We start from the raw sequence: 20,725 nt of genomic DNA, 5'->3' as shown, positions 1-20,725 counted from the left end.
TTGGGATCATCTGGTCACTTGGCCCCATGGCAACGTTCCGGGAAGCCATGTTGAGATAAGGTCACCTGGTGAGCTAGCGGAATGATAACACTGTAATTTGCACCATCTCGTGTATTTGCTGGGGCTGTTCAATATGTTATTGTCTGTTTGGTGGTTCAATAAAGTATTGCCACACTGTTTTACCCTCGCCCTGTGTTATTTGAGTAGTATTCTGCCCACGAGAAAGGAGTGCGGGCAGTAAGCCCTGGTCTATGCGGTCTTCCTAAAGATAGCCGGGACAGTGGAGGAGAGCACCCACTGACCCTCGTATCTCCTCAGTAGTAAATAATATAAAATAATGCATCAAGAAGACTGGTGTGTATTCACCTCCCAGTGGTGCGGTACCAAGCTCAAAAACGCGTTTCGGCGGTATGCCATCATCTGGGAGAGTGGCATCACACCATGAGAAAATCCATTTTATTACACTGGATGGCTAATGTTTTCTTGTGGCACTTTTCAATAGAATGTAAGGATGATCTTCAGTGTCGCATGCGTCACTGACATGAACAGAATGCAGGTGCATCACTGATCGTGTCATGTGTGACGACGGGATCACTGCCCACATGCAGAAGTGAAGTCACTCAGAGATGGACACGGTCAGTGGTGCATAATCTGATGCACAATCCTGTGCACAGCCATAAAGGGTGTCCTTTGTTTTGATTATCCCCATTACTGGGATAGAAAAAGAAAGTTAGTGCTCATAAGGCTCAATGGTGAAGAGGGAGGAGGAACTAGATGCAAGTTCTCATAGAACTTTATGAGCACCAACTGAAATCTCCTATTTCAGCCATTTTACCAGTCAACTAAGAATTTTGAGAATAAATGATTGTTCAAGGAGGAGAAGGAAGCGGATTTCTCTGATAAGATATATTACAATTTTTTTTAGTTTCATGTTTACTATTTATTTATGAGATAAAATTTAAAGTGACGGTAACGCTTTAGGCTTAAAGTGGTCACACCTGAATTTATAGGGTTTGAGTGCATTCTGTAGATGGTATTGGAGCTGATGGATTACCCTTTGTAGTCTGTTTGCGTTGTAACATAGTTAATAAGTCATTAAACCTGTTTAACAAATGTATATGTGAATACCAGGTCGATGTTCTGTCATTGTGATGGACCTTTGTGGTCATACTCACCTGTTCACAGCCTCATTCAGCCATGGAGACCTGTCTTTAAGAAAATTCATGCATCTCATCTGCTGGTGATAGATATGCGCTTCTTTGCAATGCTAGACTAGGAATCGCACTACTAGTTATTGTGTAGCCCAGATATGCAACTTCAGTGAGTCCTCGGTAGCAGTCATTCCCGGGCACTGGAGCCTAGTGGGAGCCAAAAAGTCCATTTGGCCCATTTAAAAAGGCGGCGAAATAACAAAAAAAGCACAATTTCACAATTTTTTTTGTTTTCTTTATTGAAAATGTTCATTATATGGCAAACATGATCTGGCAGTGTGATTATTCAGGTCAGTATGATGATATGGCAGTGTGATTATTCAGGTCAGTATGATTACGCAGATATCAAACATGTATAGGTTTTTTTATTGAAGTGGTGAAAAAAATATTTGCAAATTTGTGTGTCGTTGTTATACATGAGACATAAGGTTTTCAATTTTCAGATGACGGAGCTGTGTGATGGCTTTTTTTTTTCTGCGCCCAAGTTAGCGTTTTTTATTGATACCATTTGGGGGCAGATACAATATTTTGATCACCTCTATTTGCATTTTTTTGCGTGGTCAGAAAAATTGCAATTCTGCAATTTTGATTTTTGTTTCTCATTATACCATTTCGATTTTGATCGGGTTTATTAATTTATTATCTTGATTGTACTTTTACGGACGTAGTGATACCACATATATGTGTATTTTTTTATTATTATTATTTTGTAATGGGGGAAAAGGAAATTTGAACTTTTACGGTATATATTTTTGGAATACTTTTCTAAATGTTTCTTATTTTTCGCCTGTATTTTGTTGTTCCCGTAGGGGACTTGAATCTTCGGTCGTCTGATCGCTTGTACTATACACAGCAATACCACAGTATTGCCGAGTATAGGAAAATCACGGATTCCTATGACTAGCATCAGGCTGACTTTCACAGGAGTAGTGCCTTGACAGGAGTATTGTTTTGACAGGCATCTGGGTCTTCAACAGACTACTGGCTGTTATTTCAATCCATTGGCACCCCGCGATCGGGTTGAGGGTGCCCCAATGGACGATTAGAACAAGACGCCTACTCTGGGATGTAAATGCTGCTGTCGTGGCTCAGTCCCTCAGCCCGCATCAAAGTCAGGAAGACAACATATGATGTACCAGTAAGTCATATGTTGGTAAGGGGTTAGAGACCCCTGATAGTTGGGGTCGCTGTAAAAGATTTTGCATTGGGGCTCACTAGGTTCAAGATATTCCACTGATTCTAGCCTTAGAACCCTGTATATGTCGAAGAGAGAAGCACCCTATATCAATTGCTGGGATGGACCTCCATTATGGTACCCTGTTTTACCACACAATACAGAAAAGTTTGATTTTTACTTCACCCTCCAGACCCTTTTATTGACCCTTTTGCCAACTCTTCATACTTTTTTTTTTTTGGCTAACAATAAAGTTTCTCCAGGGATACCAAAGTCCCGCTATCCAGAAACAAAAGAGATGACACCAACCATGAGATGGACCTCTCCTTCTCTCTCCAAGAGCCCCATGTATAGCTACATAGTCTTACTGGCCAACTCTCCCGGAAAAGGAGAGACCTCCTGTGCTGTTGGACAAGTTGACCAGTTTCCCAGGTGCCATTTAATTTTCCAGTAAACCAACTTTTCTGGAAGGTTTCTTGTGCGTTATGCCAGGGTGGTCCATTGGAAGACAAAATCCTGGCATCCAATCTCACATTCAAGGACGGGAAATGGGGCGTGAAGTCGGCATAATTTTTCAAAAAGAAGCATTGTTAAAAGCAAAAATTTGGGACAACATAGAGGCTTTCCGAAAGCCTCTATGGTGCCTACACCTTTGATGGGCTCCTATGTGGACGTATGAATCTAATTATGTTATTCGATTTGTTTGGCAGATACGGTGAAGGTGGTGGGCCTGATTTGCGCATCGTTGTGCGCCTGGTATATGGGGTATCTCTTTGCGGAGTTATTACCGGAAGATTCCTTAGAAACAGCCATTGGAAGTATGCAGAAAATAGGCATAAAACCTGTCATAAAAGGTGAGTCTCTAAAAATTTGATCTCTAGTAGGGGTCAAAGTAAAACCGGATCTGTGGCTTACTAATAGGCCAAAGCCTTAAGGAACACTCATCTCCAGGCTGACGACTGCGGTGAGTAAGAGTACGATAGTCGGTGATATTATGCACGTGGATCACAAAATATATCCATCTGTATCAGGAGTGAATTCTGTGTCAGAAACGTAAATTATTTGCCACAAGAAAATAATAAAAAACAAATATAGAAAATTTGATTTTTGTGGCGCAGATAAAGATTTGAGGGCACAAAGTAATATTTTATGTATTTTTTTTAACACCAAAGTTAATTTTGTAAAGGTTTGACTGAATTGTCCTAAAAAAAGTAAATTCTATATCCCAAAAGGAAATTCGGTTTGATGTCATTTTATGACATGGAATTAAGTTTTGTAAAAATTTGGTTTAGTTGTCACAAAAATAAAATGTACAATATTTCCTTCCTCTGAGATGTCAGGAACATTTTATTGGGAAATGTGTCATAGTTTCCCAAGAGACTAAACGTTTCCTCATAGTGACTGCCTGTGAGAAAGTTAGTTGCAGCATCATCCTCCATCCAGTGCTCTTTCTACAGTAAAGGACAAAGAATGTTAAACAAGTTTTTCACCTTCCTGAGTTGCGCCCCGGGCTTGCATGACACTGTTATGTCATGTGAACACTGTTGCCAATCAGTGGCTGCTATTTGGCCTTTGCGCTCTCACTCGTTCCACTTGTCCAAGGTTTGTCTGAAGGTTTGGCCGCAGTGCTTATAAGACTTTGACGTGAGGCCTGTTAGAAGGGCTGCCACCAGGAATTTCAGAGCCCCATACTGGCAAAATTTTTTGGCCCCCTTGAGACTCTGCCCAGGCTCCACCCCATCTTTGTCTCTACCCTTCGAACCTTCTACAGTCCCACTCTTTGTATAAACTCCACTTCTGCACCACATACTCACCAATCACACCGTAACAGTTCACATTGAACACCAGAGCATATACATAGCCATCAGCTTTTGTTTTGGCCAAAAGATTTTTTAAGCCGTCGCCACGACAAGGGGACTCTTTTGGCCAAGCCCTACTCTACTCTAACCTATTAAACATTTCTTAAAGTACCCAATACCCTTTTTAGGTATAGTTTTATTTATTTTTCTTCAAGGGAATGTGTCACATACATTTTTTTAAACTAACTGAAAGCAGATTGTGATAATTTTTTTAGAATCTGTATTTCCCTGAATCTGTATGCCCTGAAATGAGCAGAGCAGCTGATTGGGCATGCGTGCAGCCGCTTGATTGTAAGGGCAAGCTCACATGGCAGATTTTAAAGCAGAATTTTGGTGTGGACAGGTCCTTTCTTGGCTGCGACTAAAACCCGCCGTTCTGTAATACTCATCGCTGTCTCCCATAGAGATGAATGGGAGGCATGAAGGAAGCGTCCACCGTGGATATTCAGTGGAATGTCGACGTGAACTTCTGCTTGAAGATCTTTCCTGTGATCTGCCCTAAAAATTATCCCATATATTGTGTATAAGGGATAAGTATTAGGTTACTAGAATATCCCCTGTAGGACAGGCAGCTGTACCTTATTGCAGGCAGGCAGCAGTCAGTACTTAGTAGTGCTTAGTAGTTTGCAGGCAGCAGACAGAGACGGCCTCCAACTTCACACTGCACGAGCAGAGAGGCGAGCACAAGAAGAGTAGCGGGTGGGTGGACCAGCGGGTGGGTGGACCAGCGGGTAGGTGAATGGGAAGTCAGATGGGGGAGTGGACAGGGGAGTGGGTGGGCACATGCACCTCAGCACTTTTGGTCCCTCAACTCCTGCATTTAATGTGCCCCAAGGGCTCGGGGCGTGCCTGCAGCTTAGGAACAGAGGGCGGGCCGGCAGTGTCTAACGTCACTGATATTGAGGTCGGCCCCGTCTGCTGCGGCCATACAATTTAATTAGCTGTGGCAGTGAGTGACTGGGGCCCCGGGGCTTAATATAGTAAAATAATTAGCCTGGACCCCAGGCGTCCCACGCAGTCTGCCAGGCCATTTATACAGTGGCTCGGCTAAGCTGCGCAGTGTGTCTCACCCAGTCCATGCCCCCTCTCTTTGCTTCTGCTCACCGGGCCCCATACACCAGTAATTCCCTAATGGCGGCCCTGCTTGCACCCACATCTTTATTATATCGGTGCTACTTTATTTTCTTCCATTTCTCTCTCTCTACCTAAGAAATTAAACTACGCAGAATCTTGGATGTGACTCTTTCGTACAAGTTACTTACTCATAAGGATGTCTACCAGGAGGTCATTGTGATCTTCTCTGACCTCAAACAATCAATGGTCCATTGTTTTTCATTCTCATTGCTCTCTAAGGAGCCTTTGGTAGAGGATTTAAAGAAATCAAAATGAAGTTAAAGTTAATCTGTTGTCAACCTTATATCCCTCAACAGCATACATGGCCATTTCGGTCTAGAAAACACAAGGTGATGGATGCCTGTATGGCCTTAGGGTGCAGATCCAGTGCTGAGAAATCCCGTTCTGACTATATATATATATATATGCTAATGAGATTGGGAGTGTATTTGGGGAGTGATTATAAATGGCGAAATTTGGTCTCTTGTTCACTTTGGAGCTCTGTACTACAAGAGCAACAATATTATGGAGCTTGTGTAGGTGGAGGTAGCCACCTATCTCCCCCACTGCTCATGAGAAAGGTGTAATTTCCTTCTTTCTCACTCTGCAGAGCTCGTCTTGGGTAATCTTTTTCTTCTCTATACAGTAATAAGCTGTCTACTTATGTGATCTTTCCTTTTCCCCCTTGCAGACTGCTTTGTCAGTGCTTTCCTCCCTATGTACAATCCGTGTGATCTGCCTACCATAAAGGCTTGGATTCTTTACATCGTTTGCATAATCACCAAAGTACAATCTATTTTGATCCATCATTCCTACTTTTAAACTATGAGAAACGTAGAGCAAAGAGCCAACACCGCCATTAACAGTGTTCTGCTTGATCTACGACAAAAGCAGCCAGACAGCCAGCTATTTTCAAGAGTTACACAGTCTCTACAACATAAACTAGTAGTATATTTAATATTTTCAATAATGGCTATTTAGAAATGTTTTCCATTGTCCATCTAGGAAGCAAATCAATAATAAAAAAAATATTTATTTGGAAAGCTGTTCATAGGCCTTGAAAGTCCAACATTTTGTGCTGATTTGTTTCTCAAATGGTCATCATCATCATTTCAATAAAGTTTGCATAAATCAATAGAACAGGAAGATTCTTTGCAATGTATCTTACCAGAGAAATATTCTTCTTCCTCTACATTTCTTTTTTCACCTTCTTTCTGGACTCCATATTCAATCAAAAAAACACTAAAACAGCTAGAATACATCATACTTAAAACAAGACAGACTTCCAACTCTCCTAAATAACATATTACAGCTGCCCGTTAAAGTCTATGGAGAATGCTAGGGTGAGGGCGGAGCAAAGTGACAAAAAAGTCAGAGGGTGCTGTGGCTTTTTGTTAAAGCACCACTCCAGCATTTTATTTTTTTCATTGCAGTGCTAGAGTGGTGCTACTAATCTAAACTTCCTGCTTCTAGTAATATACTTACCAGCCGCTGTCTTCTTCTGTTCTCGGCGCCGATTCGGTCGTCTACTGCAGTTTATGACCATAGAGATCGCTACAGTGTTTGTTGGGCCATCCGGAAGTCGCTATTCAATGTAAGTCTATGACAGCCAGAATGAGGCAAGAACGAGGCTCTCATAGACTCACATTGAGAGCTTGTGACCGTTACCTGTGACTTACGGTCAGTCAGAAGTTGCGGTAATAAGGTGGTGGTGCGGGACCAGAGCGGAACCAGGATCAGCTGAAGACGGCAGCTGGTGAGCATAATATCATAATCAGTGAACTTAGATTAGTTGCACCACTCCAGTCCTGAAATAAAAAAAAACACAAGAGTGGTGTTTTTAAAAATGACTCCAGAACTGGATTCACAGCTACCTTGCTCAGTGCTGCTGAATAAAGTTTCCCACACTGCTTCTATTTCTGACAGACAGGGGGAGCAGGAATCCCTCATGTCTTGATATACCACTAGCTCAGAGACAACTGAAATATAAAGATAATAGAGGGTAAAACTGGTAAAAAAAAAATGTAGGATACAAATCACATACTGGCCTGAAATAGTGTTTTTCTCAAGTACAAGTAATTAAATCTTTATAGCATTCAGAGCTATAATATTCTGATGAAAAGCTCCAAGTGTAGGGTCTACTGTATACTTTCAGTTCAGTTCTTTTTACTGGTCGCTGCATGTGGAGAGCATTTTACTGTATATTACGTTATAAGACTGGTTTATTTCTATGCTGGGGACCTAGAGCTCTGTACCAGCAAAGTAGGGCTCCATAACTATATGCCTCTGTTCACGTGTCTATTTTGGACTTCTGTGTTTTTCAAGAAAACACAAAATTAATGTAAAAAATGGTGAAATTATCCAATGACTCGTTCATGCTAGATAGAACAAAAGCATTTCCTCGTATTATTTTCAAGTAGGAGGTCATCGTGATCCGCTTTAACCTGAATGATTTATTGTTTTTGATTGTTACATGCCTCGATCTCTTTGGCCTTGTGAGATATACTGTCAGATACACTGTGCCTTTATTGACATAAAATACAAACACTACCGTTCAAAAGTTTAGGGTCACTTAGAATTGTCCTTATTTTTGAAAGAAAAGCAGTTTTTTCCAATGAAGCTAACATTAAATGATTCAGAAATACACTCTATACATTGTTAATGAGGTAAATGACTATTCTAGCTGCAAACGTCTGGTTTGTAATGCAATATCTTCATAGGTGTATAGAGGCCCATTTCCAACAAGCATCACTCCAGTGTTCTTATGGTACTTTGTGTTTGCTAACAGTGTAAGAAGGCTAATGGATGGTTAGAATACCCTCGAAAACCCTTGTGCAAGTATGTTAGCACAGCTGAAAACAGTTTGGCTGATTAGAGAACCTATAAACCTGACCTTCCTTTGAGCTAGTTGAGAATCTGGAGCATTACATTTGTTGGTTCCATTAAACTCTCAAAATGGCCAGAAAAAAAAAGAACTTTCATGTGAAACTCGACAGTCTATTCTTGTTCTTAGAATCCTTTACCCTCCCTCCCTTTCCTTGTCTACCCTTCCCGGTTTAAAAAGTTAAAATCAAATAAAGTTTGTTGGAAAAAGAATTGAAGTCTATTCCATGCGAGAAATTGCAAGAAACTGAAGATTTCCTACAACGGTGTGTACTACTCCCTTCAGAGGAGAGCACAAATCGGCTCTAACCAGAGTAGAAAGAGAAGTGGGCGGCCCCGCTGCACAACTGAGCAACAAGACAAGTACATTAGAGTCTGTAGTTTGAGAAATCGACGCCTCACAGGTCGTCAACTGGCAGCTTCATTAAATAGTACACGCAGAATGCCAGTGTCAACATCTACATGTTGTGAATTGGATTTTTTGGCTCCCTCTTGTGGTCACTAGCGACATGACACTTTGAGTTTCTTTCCTCAGCTTGGTACCCACCTGGCTCGTTAGTCCAGGGGTGTTGCTATTTAAGCTTCCTGGATTTTCAGTCTGGTGCCTGGCATCGTTGTAATCAGTTCCTTTCTGTTTGCTCCTGTCTGCTGGTCCTGGTTCTTGCAAAATAAGCTAAGTCCTGCTTCCTTATTTTTTGGTTATTTGCATTGCTCTTATTTTTGTCCAGCTTGTACTAAATGTGATTCCTGATTTTGCTGGAAGCTCTAGGGGGCTGATATTCTCCCCCCCGGGCCGTTAGACGGTTCGGGGGTTCTTGAATATTCAGCATGGAAATTTTGATAGGGTTTTTGCTGACCGTATAAGTCATCTTCCTATATTCTGCTATTAGTCAGTGGGCCTCTCTTTGCTAAAAAACCTAGTTCATTCCTACGTTTGTCTTTTCTTCTTACCTCACCGTTATTATTTGTTGGGGGCTTGTATCCAACTTTTGGGGTCTTTTCTCTGGAGGCAAGAAAGGTCTATCTTTTCCCTTCTAGGGTTAATTAGTTCTCCGGCTGGCGCGAGACGTCTAGAACCAACGTAGGTACGTTCCCCGGCTGCTGCTATTTGTGGTGCTAGGATCAGGTATACGGTCAGCCTAGTTACCACTGCCCTATGAGCTGGTTTTTGTGTTTGCAGACTTGCTAATAACTTCTGAGACCCTCTGCCATTGGGGTCATAACAGTATGCCAGGCCGAAAGGTGAATGTTTAATGCATTGCAGAAGTGGGATAATAAGAAAGGAAATTCTGAGTTTTTTTTTTTTTTTCTCTTTCTTCCTCCCCTTTACCTCTGAGTGGCTTGAGCTGCTGCAGACATGAATGTCCAGACTTTGATTACTAGTGTGGATCAGCTTGCTGCTCGTGTGCAGGGCATTCAAGATTTTGTTACCAGTAGTCCTATGTCTGAACCTAAAATACCTATTCCTGAACTGTTCTCTGGAGACCGATTTAAGTTTAGGAATTTCAGGAATAATTGTAAATTGTTTCTATCTCTGAGACCCCGTTCGTCTGGAGACTCAGCTCAGCAAGTTAAAATTGTTATCTCTTTCTTGCGGGGCGACCCTCAGGATTGGGCCTTCTCGTTAGCGCCAGGAGATCCGGCTTTGGCAAATATTGATGCGTTTTTTCTGGCGCTCGGGTTGCTGTACGAGGAACCCAATCTTGAAATTCAGGCAGAAAAAGCCTTGCTGGCTATCTCTCAGGGCCAGGATGAAGCTGAAGTGTATTGCCAAAAATTTCGGAAATGGTCCGTGCTTACTCAGTGGAATGAGTGTGCTCTGGCCGCAAATTTCAGAAATGGCCTTTCTGAAGCCATTAAGAATGTGATGGTGGGTTTCTCCATTCCTACAAGTCTGAATGATTCCATGGCGCTGGCTATTCAAATTGACCGGCGTTTGCGGGAGCGCAAAGCCGCTAATCCTCTGGTGGTGTTGTCTGAACAAACACCTGATTTAATGCAATGTGGTAGAATTCAGACTAGAAATGAACGGAAAAATCATAGACGTCAGAATGGGTTGTGTTTTTACTGTGGTGATTCTACACATGTTATATCAGCATGCTCTAAACGCCTAACAAGGGTTGTTAAGGAACAGATGATTGGCCTCGGGGAGACCAAAACATCCAACACCGCGGAGACACCATCACGTGTTTCTCAACGCAGTGATCCAGAACACTGCCCCCATCCCTTATGGGAAATATGCAAATGCATGTACGATAGCTGCGGAGACACCATCACGTGTTTCTCGACGCAAGCAGTGAATAGCCAGACCTTTCCCCGGGAAGGAACAACCACGGGAAGGGCAGCATCCAATAAAGGAAAACATCCAATACAGGAAAACCACCTATGCCAAGCATGGTATCCATCCACAGACAGCTGTTTCGGGGTGTTTGCCCCTCATCAGTGTGGAGTAGGAATCTGGCTATTAGGAGCAGTGCCTAGTAAAAGGCTGTGAAGGAACAGATGATTGGCCTCGGGGAGACCAAAACATCCAACACCGCGGAGACACCATCACGTGTTTCTCAACGCAGTGATCCAGAACACTGCCCCCATCCCTTATGGGAAATATGCAAATGCATGTACGATAGCTGCGGAGACACCATCACGTGTTTCTCGACGCAAGCAGTGAATAGCCAGACCTTTCCCCGGGAAGGAACAACCACGGGAAGGGCAGCATCCAATAAAGGAAAACATCCAATACAGGAAAACCACCTATGCCAAGCATGGTATCCATCCACAGACAGCTGTTTCGGGGTGTTTGCCCCTCATCAGTGTGGAGTAGGAATCTGGCTATTAGGAGCAGTGCCTAGTAAAAGGCTGTGAAGGAACAGATGATTGGCCTCGGGGAGACCAAAACATCCAACACCGCGGAGACACCATCACGTGTTTCTCAACGCAGTGATCCAGAACACTGCCCCCATCCCTTATAGGAAATATGCAAATGCATGTACGATAGCTGCGGAGACACCATCACGTGTTTCTCGACGCAAGCAGTGAATAGCCAGACCTTTCCCCGGGAAGGAACAACCACGGGAAGGGCAGCATCCAATAAAGGAAAACATCCAATACAGGAAAACCACCTATGCCAAGCATGGTATCCATCCACAGACAGCTGTTTCGGGGTGTTTGCCCCTCATCAGTGTGGAGTAGGAATCTGGCTATTAGGAGCAGTGCCTAGTAAAAGGCTGTGAAGGAACAGATGATTGGCCTCGGGGAGACCAAAACATCCAACACCGCGGAGACACCATCACGTGTTTCTCAACGCAGTGATCCAGAACACTGCCCCCATCCCTTATGGGAAATATGCAAATGCATGTACGATAGCTGCGGAGACACCATCACGTGTTTCTCGACGCAAGCAGTGAATAGCCAGACCTTTCCCCGGGAAGGAACAACCACGGGAAGGGCAGCATCCAATAAAGGAAAACATCCAATACAGGAAAACCACCTATGCCAAGCATGGTATCCATCCACAGACAGCTGTTTCGGGGTGTTTGCCCCTCATCAGTGTGGAGTAGGAATCTGGCTATTAGGAGCAGTGCCTAGTAAAAGGCTGTGAAGGAACAGATGATTGGCCTCGGGGAGACCAAAACATCCAACACCGCGGAGACACCATCACGTGTTTCTCAACGCAGTGATCCAGAACACTGCCCCCATCCCTTATGGGAAATATGCAAATGCATGTACGATAGCTGCGGAGACACCATCACGTGTTTCTCGACGCAAGCAGTGAATAGCCAGACCTTTCCCCGGGAAGGAACAACCACGGGAAGGGCAGCATCCAATAAAGGAAAACATCCAATACAGGAAAACCACCTATGCCAAGCATGGTATCCATCCACAGACAGCTGTTTCGGGGTGTTTGCCCCTCATCAGTGTGGAGTAGGAATCTGGCTATTAGGAGCAGTGCCTAGTAAAAGGCTGTGAAGGAACAGATGATTGGCCTCGGGGAGACCAAAACATCCAACACCGCGGAGACACCATCACGTGTTTCTCAACGCAGTGATCCAGAACACTGCCCCCATCCCTTATGGGAAATATGCAAATGCATGTACGATAGCTGCGGAGACACCATCACGTGTTTCTCGACGCAAGCAGTGAATAGCCAGACCTTTCCCCGGGAAGGAACAACCACGGGAAGGGCAGCATCCAATAAAGGAAAACATCCAATACAGGAAAACCACCTATGCCAAGCATGGTATCCATCCACAGACAGCTGTTTCGGGGTGTTTGCCCCTCATCAGTGTGGAGTAGGAATCTGGCTATTAGGAGCAGTGCCTAGTAAAAGGCTGTGAAGGAACAGATGATTGGCCTCGGGGAGACCAAAACATCCAACACCGCGGAGACACCATCACGTGTTTCTCAACGCAGTGATCCAGAACACTGCCCCCATCCCTTGTGGGAAATATGCAAATGCATGTACGATAGCTGCGGAGACACCATCACGTGTTTCTCGACGCAAGCAGTGAATAGCCAGACCTTTCCCCGGGAAGGAACAACCACGGGAAGGGCAGCATCCAATAAAGGAAAACATCCAATACAGGAAAACCACCTATGCCAAGCATGGTATCCATCCACAGACAGCTGTTTCGGGGTGTTTGCCCCTCATCAGTGTGGAGTAGGAATCTGGCTATTAGGAGCAGTGCCTAGTAAAAGGCTGTGGTGATTCTACACATGTTATATCAGCATGCTCTAAACGCCTAACAAGGGTTGTTAGTCCTGTCGCCATTGGTAATTTGCAACCTAAATTTATTTTGTCTGTGACTTTAATTTGCTCATTGTCTTCCTACCCTGTTATGGCGTTTGTGGATTCAGGTGCTGCCCTGAGTCTTATGGATCTGTCATTTGCCAAGCGCTGTGGTTTTGTTCTTGAGCCGTTGGTAAATCCTATCCCTCTTAGAGGTATTGATGCTACGCCATTGGCGGAAAATAAGCCGCAGTTTTGGACACAGGTAACCATGTGCATGACTCCTGAACATCGGGAGGTGATTCGTTTTCTTGTTCTGCATAAAATGCATGATTTGGTCGTTTTGGGTCTGCCATGGTTACAGACCCATAATCCAGTCTTGGATTGGAAGGCAATGTCTGTGTCAAGTTGGGGCTGTCAGGGAATTCATGGTGATTCCCCGCCGGTGTCTATTGCTTCCTCTACTCCTTCTGAAGTTCCTGAGTATTTGTCTGATTATCAGGATGTATTCAGCGAGTCCAGATCCAGTGCTCTTCCTCCTCATAGGGACTGTGACTGCGCTATAGATTTGATTCCAGGTAGTAAATTTCCTAAGGGAAGATTATTTAATCTGTCTGTACCTGAGCATGCCGCAATGCGTTCGTATATCAAGGAGTCTCTGGAGAAGGGGCATATCCATCCATCCTCTTCCCCTCTTGGTGCGGGTTTCTTTTTTGTGGCCAAGAAGGACGGATCTTTGAGACCTTGTATAGACTATCGGCTTCTGAATAAAATCACTGTTAAATTTCAGTATCCTTTGCCTCTGTTGTCGGACTTATTTGCCCGGATTAAGGGTGCCAAGTGGTTCACCAAGATAGATCTTCGTGGTGCTTACAACCTTGTGCGCATTAAGCAAGGAGATGAATGGAAAACTGCATTTAATACGCCCGAAGGTCATTTTGAGTACTTGGTGATGCCTTTTGGGCTCTCTAATGCTCCTTCAGTGTTTCAGTCCTTTATGCATGATGTCTTCCGGAAGTATCTGGATAAATTTATGATTGTTTATCTGGATGATATTCTGGTTTTTTCTGATGATTGGGACTCCCATGTAAAGCAGGTCAGGATGGTGTTTCAGGTTTTGCGTGAGAATGCTTTGTTTGTTAAGGGCTCAAAGTGTCTCTTTGGAATACAGAAGGTTCCCTTTTTGGGTTTTATTTTTTCCCCTTCTGCGGTGGAGATGGACCCAGTCAAGGTCCGAGCTATTCATGATTGGACTCAACCCACGTCAGTTAAGAGTCTTCAGAAGTTCTTGGGTTTTGCTAACTTCTACCGTCGTTTTATCGCTAACTTTTCTAGCGTTGTTAAACCTTTGACGGATATGTTATGACCCCAGTGGACAGGGTCTCAGAGGAACGTGTAAGTCTGCAAGATACAAAAATCCAGCTCATAGGGCTGTGGTAACTGGGTTGACCAAATAGCTACTCCTAACGCAAACACTAGAAGTAGCCGGGGATCATGCCTACGGTGATCGCTAGATGACACGCGCCAGCCGGAGAATCTAACTACCCCTAGGAGAAGAAAACAAAGACCTCTCTTGCCTCCAGAGAAAGGGACCCCAAAGCAAGATACAAGCCCCCCACAAATAATAACGGTGAGGTAAGAGGAAATGACATACACAGAAATGAACTAGGTTCAGCAAAGAGAGGCCAGCTTACTAATAGCAGAATATAGCAAGATAACTTATCTGGTCAACAAAAACCCTATAAAAATCCACGCTGGAGATTCAAGAACCCCCGAACCGTCTAACGGTCCGGGGGGAGAACACCAGCCCCCTAGAGCTTCCAGCAAAGGTCAGGATACAGATAGGAACAAGCTGGACAAAAATACCAAACAAAACAAAAGCAAAAGAAAAGAGCAGACTTAGCTTGGAAAACAGGAACCAGGATCAGAGGACAAGAGCACAACAGATTAGCTCTGATTTCAACGATGCCAGGCATTGAACTGAAGGTCCAGGGAGCTTATATAGCAACGCCCCTGAACTAACGGCCCAGGTGAGGATATAGAAAAAGACAGACGGTCCAGAGTCAAATCACTAATGACCACTAGAGGGAGCAAAAAGCAAAATCACAACAGTACCCCCCCCTTAGTGAGGGGTCACCGAACCCTCACCACGACCACCAGGGCGATCAGGATGAGCGGCGTGAAAGGCACGAACTAAATCGGCCGCATGAACATCAGAGGCGACCACCCAGGAATTATCTTCCTGACCATAGCCCTTCCACTTGACCAGGTACTGAAGCCTCCGCCTGGAGAGACGAGAATCCAAGATCTTCTCCACCACGTACTCCAACTCGCCCTCAACCAACACCGGAGCAGGAGGCTCAGCAGAAGGAACCACAGGCACAACGTACCGCCGCAAAAAGGACCTATGAAACACGTTGTGGATAGCAAACGACACAGGAAGATCCAGGCGAAAGGATACAGGATTAAGAATTTCCAATATCTTGTAAGGACCAATAAAACGAGGTTTAAATTTGGGAGAGGAAACCTTCATAGGAACAAAGCGGGAAGAAAGCCACACCAAATCCCCAACACGTAGTCGGGGACCCACACCGCGGCGGCGGTTGGCAAAGCGCTGAGCCCTCTCCTGTGACAACTTCAAGTTGTCCACCACAAGATTCCAGATCCGCTGCAACCTATCCACCACAGAATCCACCCCAGGGCAGTCAGAAGGTTCCACATGACCCGAAGAAAAACGAGGGTGGAAACCAGAGTTGCAGAAAAACGGCGAAACCAAGGTGGCGGAACTAGCCCGATTATTAAGGGCAAACTCAGCTAACGGCAAGAAGGTCACCCAATCGTCCTGATCAGCAGAGACAAAACACCTCAAATAAGCCTCCAAAGTCTGATTAGTTCGCTCCGTCTGTCCATTAGTCTGAGGATGGAAAGCAGACGAAAATGACAAGTCAATGCCCATCCTACTACAAAAGGATCGCCAGAATCTGGAAACGAACTGGGATCCTCTGTCTGACACAATATTCTCAGGGATGCCGTGCAAACGAACCACGTTCTGGAAAAACACAGGAACCAGATCGGAAGAGGAAGGCAGCTTAGGCAAAGGAACCAAATGGACCATCTTGGAGAAGCGATCACATATCACCCAGATAACAGACATGCCCTGAGACACCGGAAGATCAGAAATGAAATCCATGGAGATATGTGTCCAAGGTCTCTTAGGGACAGGCAAGGGCAAGAGCAACCCGCTGGCACGAGAACAGCAAGGCTTAGCTCGAGCACAAGTCCCACAGGACTGTACAAATGACCGCACATCCCTAGACAAGGAAGGCCACCAAAAGGATCTGGCCACCAGATCTCTGGTGCCAAAAATTCCTGGGTGACCTGCCAACACCGAGGAATGAACCTCGGAAATGACTCTGCTGGTCCACTTATCAGGCACAAACAGTCTGTCAGGTGGACAAGAATCAGGCCTATCAGCCTGAAATCTCTGCAACACACGTCGCAGATCTGGAGAAATAGCTGACAAGATAATACCATCCTTAAGAATACCAACAGGTTCAGCGACTCCAGGAGCATCAGGCACAAAGCTCCTGGAAAGAGCATCGGCCTTCACATTCTTTGAACCTGGTAAATACGAGACAACAAAGTCAAAACGGGAGAAAAACAATGACCAGCGGGCCTGTCTAGGATTCAGGTGTTTAGCAGACTCGAGATACATCAGATTTTTGTGATCAGTCAAGACCACCACACGATGCTTAGCACCCTCGAGCCAATGACGCCACTCCTCAAATGCCCATTTCATGGCCAACAACTCCCGATTGCCCACATCATAATTTCGCTCCGCAGGCGAAAACTTCCTAGAGAAAAAGGCGCAAGGTCTCATAACAGAGCAACCAGGGCCTCTCTGCGACAAAACGGCCCCTGCTCCAATCTCTGAAGCATCCACCTCAACTTGAAAGGGAAGCGAGACATCAGGCTGGCACAAAACAGGCGCCGAAGTAAACCGACGTTTCAACTCCTGGAAAGCCTCCACGGCAGCAGGAGCCCAATTAACCACATCGGAGCCCTTCTTGGTCATATCCGTCAAAGGTTTCACAATGCTAGAAAAGTTAGCGATAAAACGACGGTAGAAGTTAGCGAAACCCAAGAACTTCTGAAGACTCTTAACTGACGAGGGCTGAGTCCAATCAAGAATAGCTCGGACCTTGACTGGGTCCATCTCCACAGCAGAAGGGGAAAAAATGAACCCCAAAAAGGGAACCTTCTGTACACCAAAAAGACACTTTGAGCCCTTGACAAACAAAGAATTTTCACGCAAAATTTTAAAGACCATCCTGACCTGCTCCACATGCGAGTCCCAATTATCAGAAAAAACCAGAATATCATCCAGATAAACGATCAGAAATTTATCCAGATAGTTCCGGAAAATGTCATGCATAAAGGACTGAAAAACTGAAGGGGCATTAGAGAGCCCAAAAGGCATCACCAAGTACTCAAAATGACCTTCGGGCGTATTGAATGCGGTTTTCCATTCATCCCCTTGCTTAATGCGCACAAGGTTGTACGCACCACGAAGGTCTATCTTGGTAAACCACTTGGCACCTTTAATCCGGGCAAACAAGTCAGACAACAGCGGCAAAGGATACTGAAATTTGACAGTGATCTTATTTAAAAGCCGATAGTCAATACAAGGCCTCAAAGATCCGTCCTTTTTAGCCACAAAAAAGAATCCCGCACCAAGAGGGGAAGAAGACGGACGGATGTGTCCTTTCTCCAGAGACTCCTTGATATATGAACGCATAGTGGTATGTTCAGGTATCGACAGATTAAACAGTCTTCCCTTAGGAAACTTACTGCCTGGAATCAAATCTATTGCACAGTCACAGTCCCTATGAGGAGGCAATGCACTGGACCTGGACTCGCTAAAGACATCCTGATAATCAGACAAGTACTCCGGAACTTCCGAAGGCGTAGAAGAAGCAATAGACACAGACAGGGAATCCTCATGAATACCACGACAGCCCCAACTAGACACTGACATAGCCTTCCAGTCAAGGACTGGATTATGGGTCTGTAACCATGGCAGCCCCAAAACAACCAAATCATGCATTTTATGTAGAACGAGAAAACGTATCACCTCGCGGTGTTCAGGAGTCATGCACATGGTAACCTGTGTCCAATACTGCGGCTTATTTTCTGCCAATGGCGTAGCATCAATACCCCTAAGAGGGATAGGATTTTCTAATGGTTCAAGAATAAAACCACAGCGCTTAGCAAATGAGAGATCCATAAGACTCAGGGCAGCACCTGAATCTACAAACGCCATGACAGGATAAGATGACAGTGAGCAAATCAAAGTTACAGACAGAATAAACTTAGGATGCAAATTACCAACGGTGACAGGACTAACAACCTTAGATATACGTTTAGAGCATGCTGAGATAACATGTGTAGAATCACCACAGTAGTAGCACAAGCCATTCCGGCGTCTATGAATTTTCCTCTCATTTCTAGTCAGGATTCTATCACATTGCATCAAATCAGGTGTCCGTTCAGACAACAACATGAGGGAATTTGCGGTTTTTCTATCACATTGCATCACATCAGGTGTCTGTTCAGACAACAACATGAGGGAATTTGCGGTTTTGCGCTCCCGCAACCGCCGGTCAATTTGAATAGCCAGGGACATGGTATCATTCAGACCTGTGGGAATGGGAAAATCCACCATAACATTCTTAATGGCCTCAGAAAGGCCATTTCTAAAATTAGCGGCCAGTGCACACTCGTTCCAATATGTCAGTACGGACCATTTCCGAAATTTTTGGCAATACACCTCAGCCTCGTCCTGGCCCTGAGACATAGCCAGCAAGGCTTTCTCTGCCTGAATCTCAAGATTGGGTTCCTCATAAAGTAAACCGAGCGCCAGAAAAAACGCATCAATATCAGCCAATGCCGGATCTCCTGGCGCCAACGAAAAAGCCCAATCCTGAGGGTCACCCCGTAAGAATGAAATAACAATTTTTACTTGTTGAGCAGAGTCTCCAGACGAACAAGGTTTCAGGGACAAAAATAATTTACAATTATTCCTGAAATTCCTAAACTTAAATCGGTCTCCTGAAAACAGTTCAGGAATCGGAATCTTGGGTTCAGACCTAGGATTTCTGGTAACATAATCTTGTATACCCTGCACACGAGCGGCAAGCTGGTCCACACTTGTAATCAAGGTCTGGACATTCATGTCTGCAGCAAGCTTAAGCCACTCTGAGGTAAAGGGGAAAAGAAAAAAAAAAATGAGAGAGGGAAAAAAAAAACTCAAAATTTTCTTTCTTATAATCCCACTTCTGCAATGCATTAAACATTTAATACTGTCCTGGCATACTGTTATGACCCCAGTGGACAGGGTCTCAGAGGAACGTGTAAGTCTGCAAGATACAAAAATCCAGCTCATAGGGCTGTGGTAACTGGGTTGACCAAATAGCTACTCCTAACGCAAACACTAGAAGTAGCCGGGGATCATGCCTACGGTGATCGCTAGATGACACGCGCCAGCCGGAGAATCTAACTACCCCTAGGAGAAGAAAACAAAGACCTCTCTTGCCTCCAGAGAAAGGGACCCCAAAGCAAGATACAAGCCCCCCACAAATAATAACGGTGAGATAAGAGGAAATGACATACACAGAAATGAACTAGGTTCAGCAAAGAGAGGCCAGCTTACTAATAGCAGAATATAGCAAGATAACTTATCTGGTCAACAAAAACCCTATAAAAATCCACGCTGGAGATTCAAGAACCCCCGAACCGTCTAACGGTCCGGGGGGAGAACACCAGCTCCCTAGAGCTTCCAGCAAAGGTCAGGATACAGATAGGAATAAGCTGGACAAAAATACCAAACAAAACAAAAGCAAAAGAAAAGAGCAGACTTAGCTTGGAAAACAGGAACCAGGATCAGAGGACAAGAGCACAACAGATTAGCTCTGATTTCAACGATGCCAGGCATTGAACTGAAGGTCCAGGGAGCTTATATAGCAACGCCCCTGAACTAACGGCCCAGGTGAGGATATAGAAAAAGACAGACGCTCCAGAGTCAAATCTGTTGTGAAATTGGATTTTGGGCTCCCCCGGTGGCCACTGGTGGAATTGAACTGGTGTGCATCATCCCCTCTGTTCACCTGTTTCCATCAGGATGTGGGAGTCGCTATTTAACCTTGCTCCTCTGTCACTTCCATGCCGGTCAACATTGTAATCAGAAGCCTTTCTGTGCATGTTCCTGCTGCTAGACAACTCCCAGCTAAGTTGGACTTTAGTCCTCGTTTGTTTTTGCATTTTGTTCCAGTTCACAGCTGTAGTTTCGTTTCTGTGTCTGGAAAGCTCTTGTGATCTGAAATTGCCACTCTGATGTTATGAGTTAATACTAGAGTCTTAAAGTAATTTCAGGATGGTATTTTGATAGGGTTTTCAGCTGACCATGAAAGTGCCCTTTCTGTCTTCCTGCTATCTAGTAAGCGGACCTCAATTTTGCTAAACCTATTTTCATACTACGTTTGTCATTTCATCTAAAATCACCGCCAATATATGTGGGGGCCTCTGTCTGCCTATCGGGGAAATTTCTCTAGAGGTGAGCCAGGACTATATTTTCCTCTGCCAGGATTAGTTAGTCCTCCGGCCGGCGCTGGGCGTCTAGGGATAAAAAACGTAGGCTACGCTACCCGGCTACTGTTAGTTGTGCGGCAGGTTTAGTTCATGGTCAGTTTAGTTTCCATCC

General features: G+C 44.6%; 1 protein-coding gene across 1 annotated transcript in view; it reads left to right on the top strand.

Annotated features, from left to right (window-relative positions):
* FAM3B (FAM3 metabolism regulating signaling molecule B) overlaps positions 1-20,725 on the top strand; it is a 98,906-nt gene that overhangs the window by 44,658 nt on the left and 33,523 nt on the right. The window contains exon 2 of the mRNA XM_077293855.1: positions 3,096-3,239. Coding sequence (XP_077149970.1) covers positions 3,096-3,239 — 144 coding nt within the window. The remainder of the gene's footprint in view (positions 1-3,095; positions 3,240-20,725) is intronic.

The sequence above is a fragment of the Ranitomeya variabilis genome, chromosome 3 (genome assembly GCF_051348905.1).
Source record: "Ranitomeya variabilis isolate aRanVar5 chromosome 3, aRanVar5.hap1, whole genome shotgun sequence".
NCBI lineage: Eukaryota > Metazoa > Chordata > Amphibia > Anura > Dendrobatidae > Ranitomeya > Ranitomeya variabilis.
The sequence above is the reverse complement of the archived record's forward strand: the minus strand, read 5'-3'. Positions and strand labels throughout refer to the sequence as shown.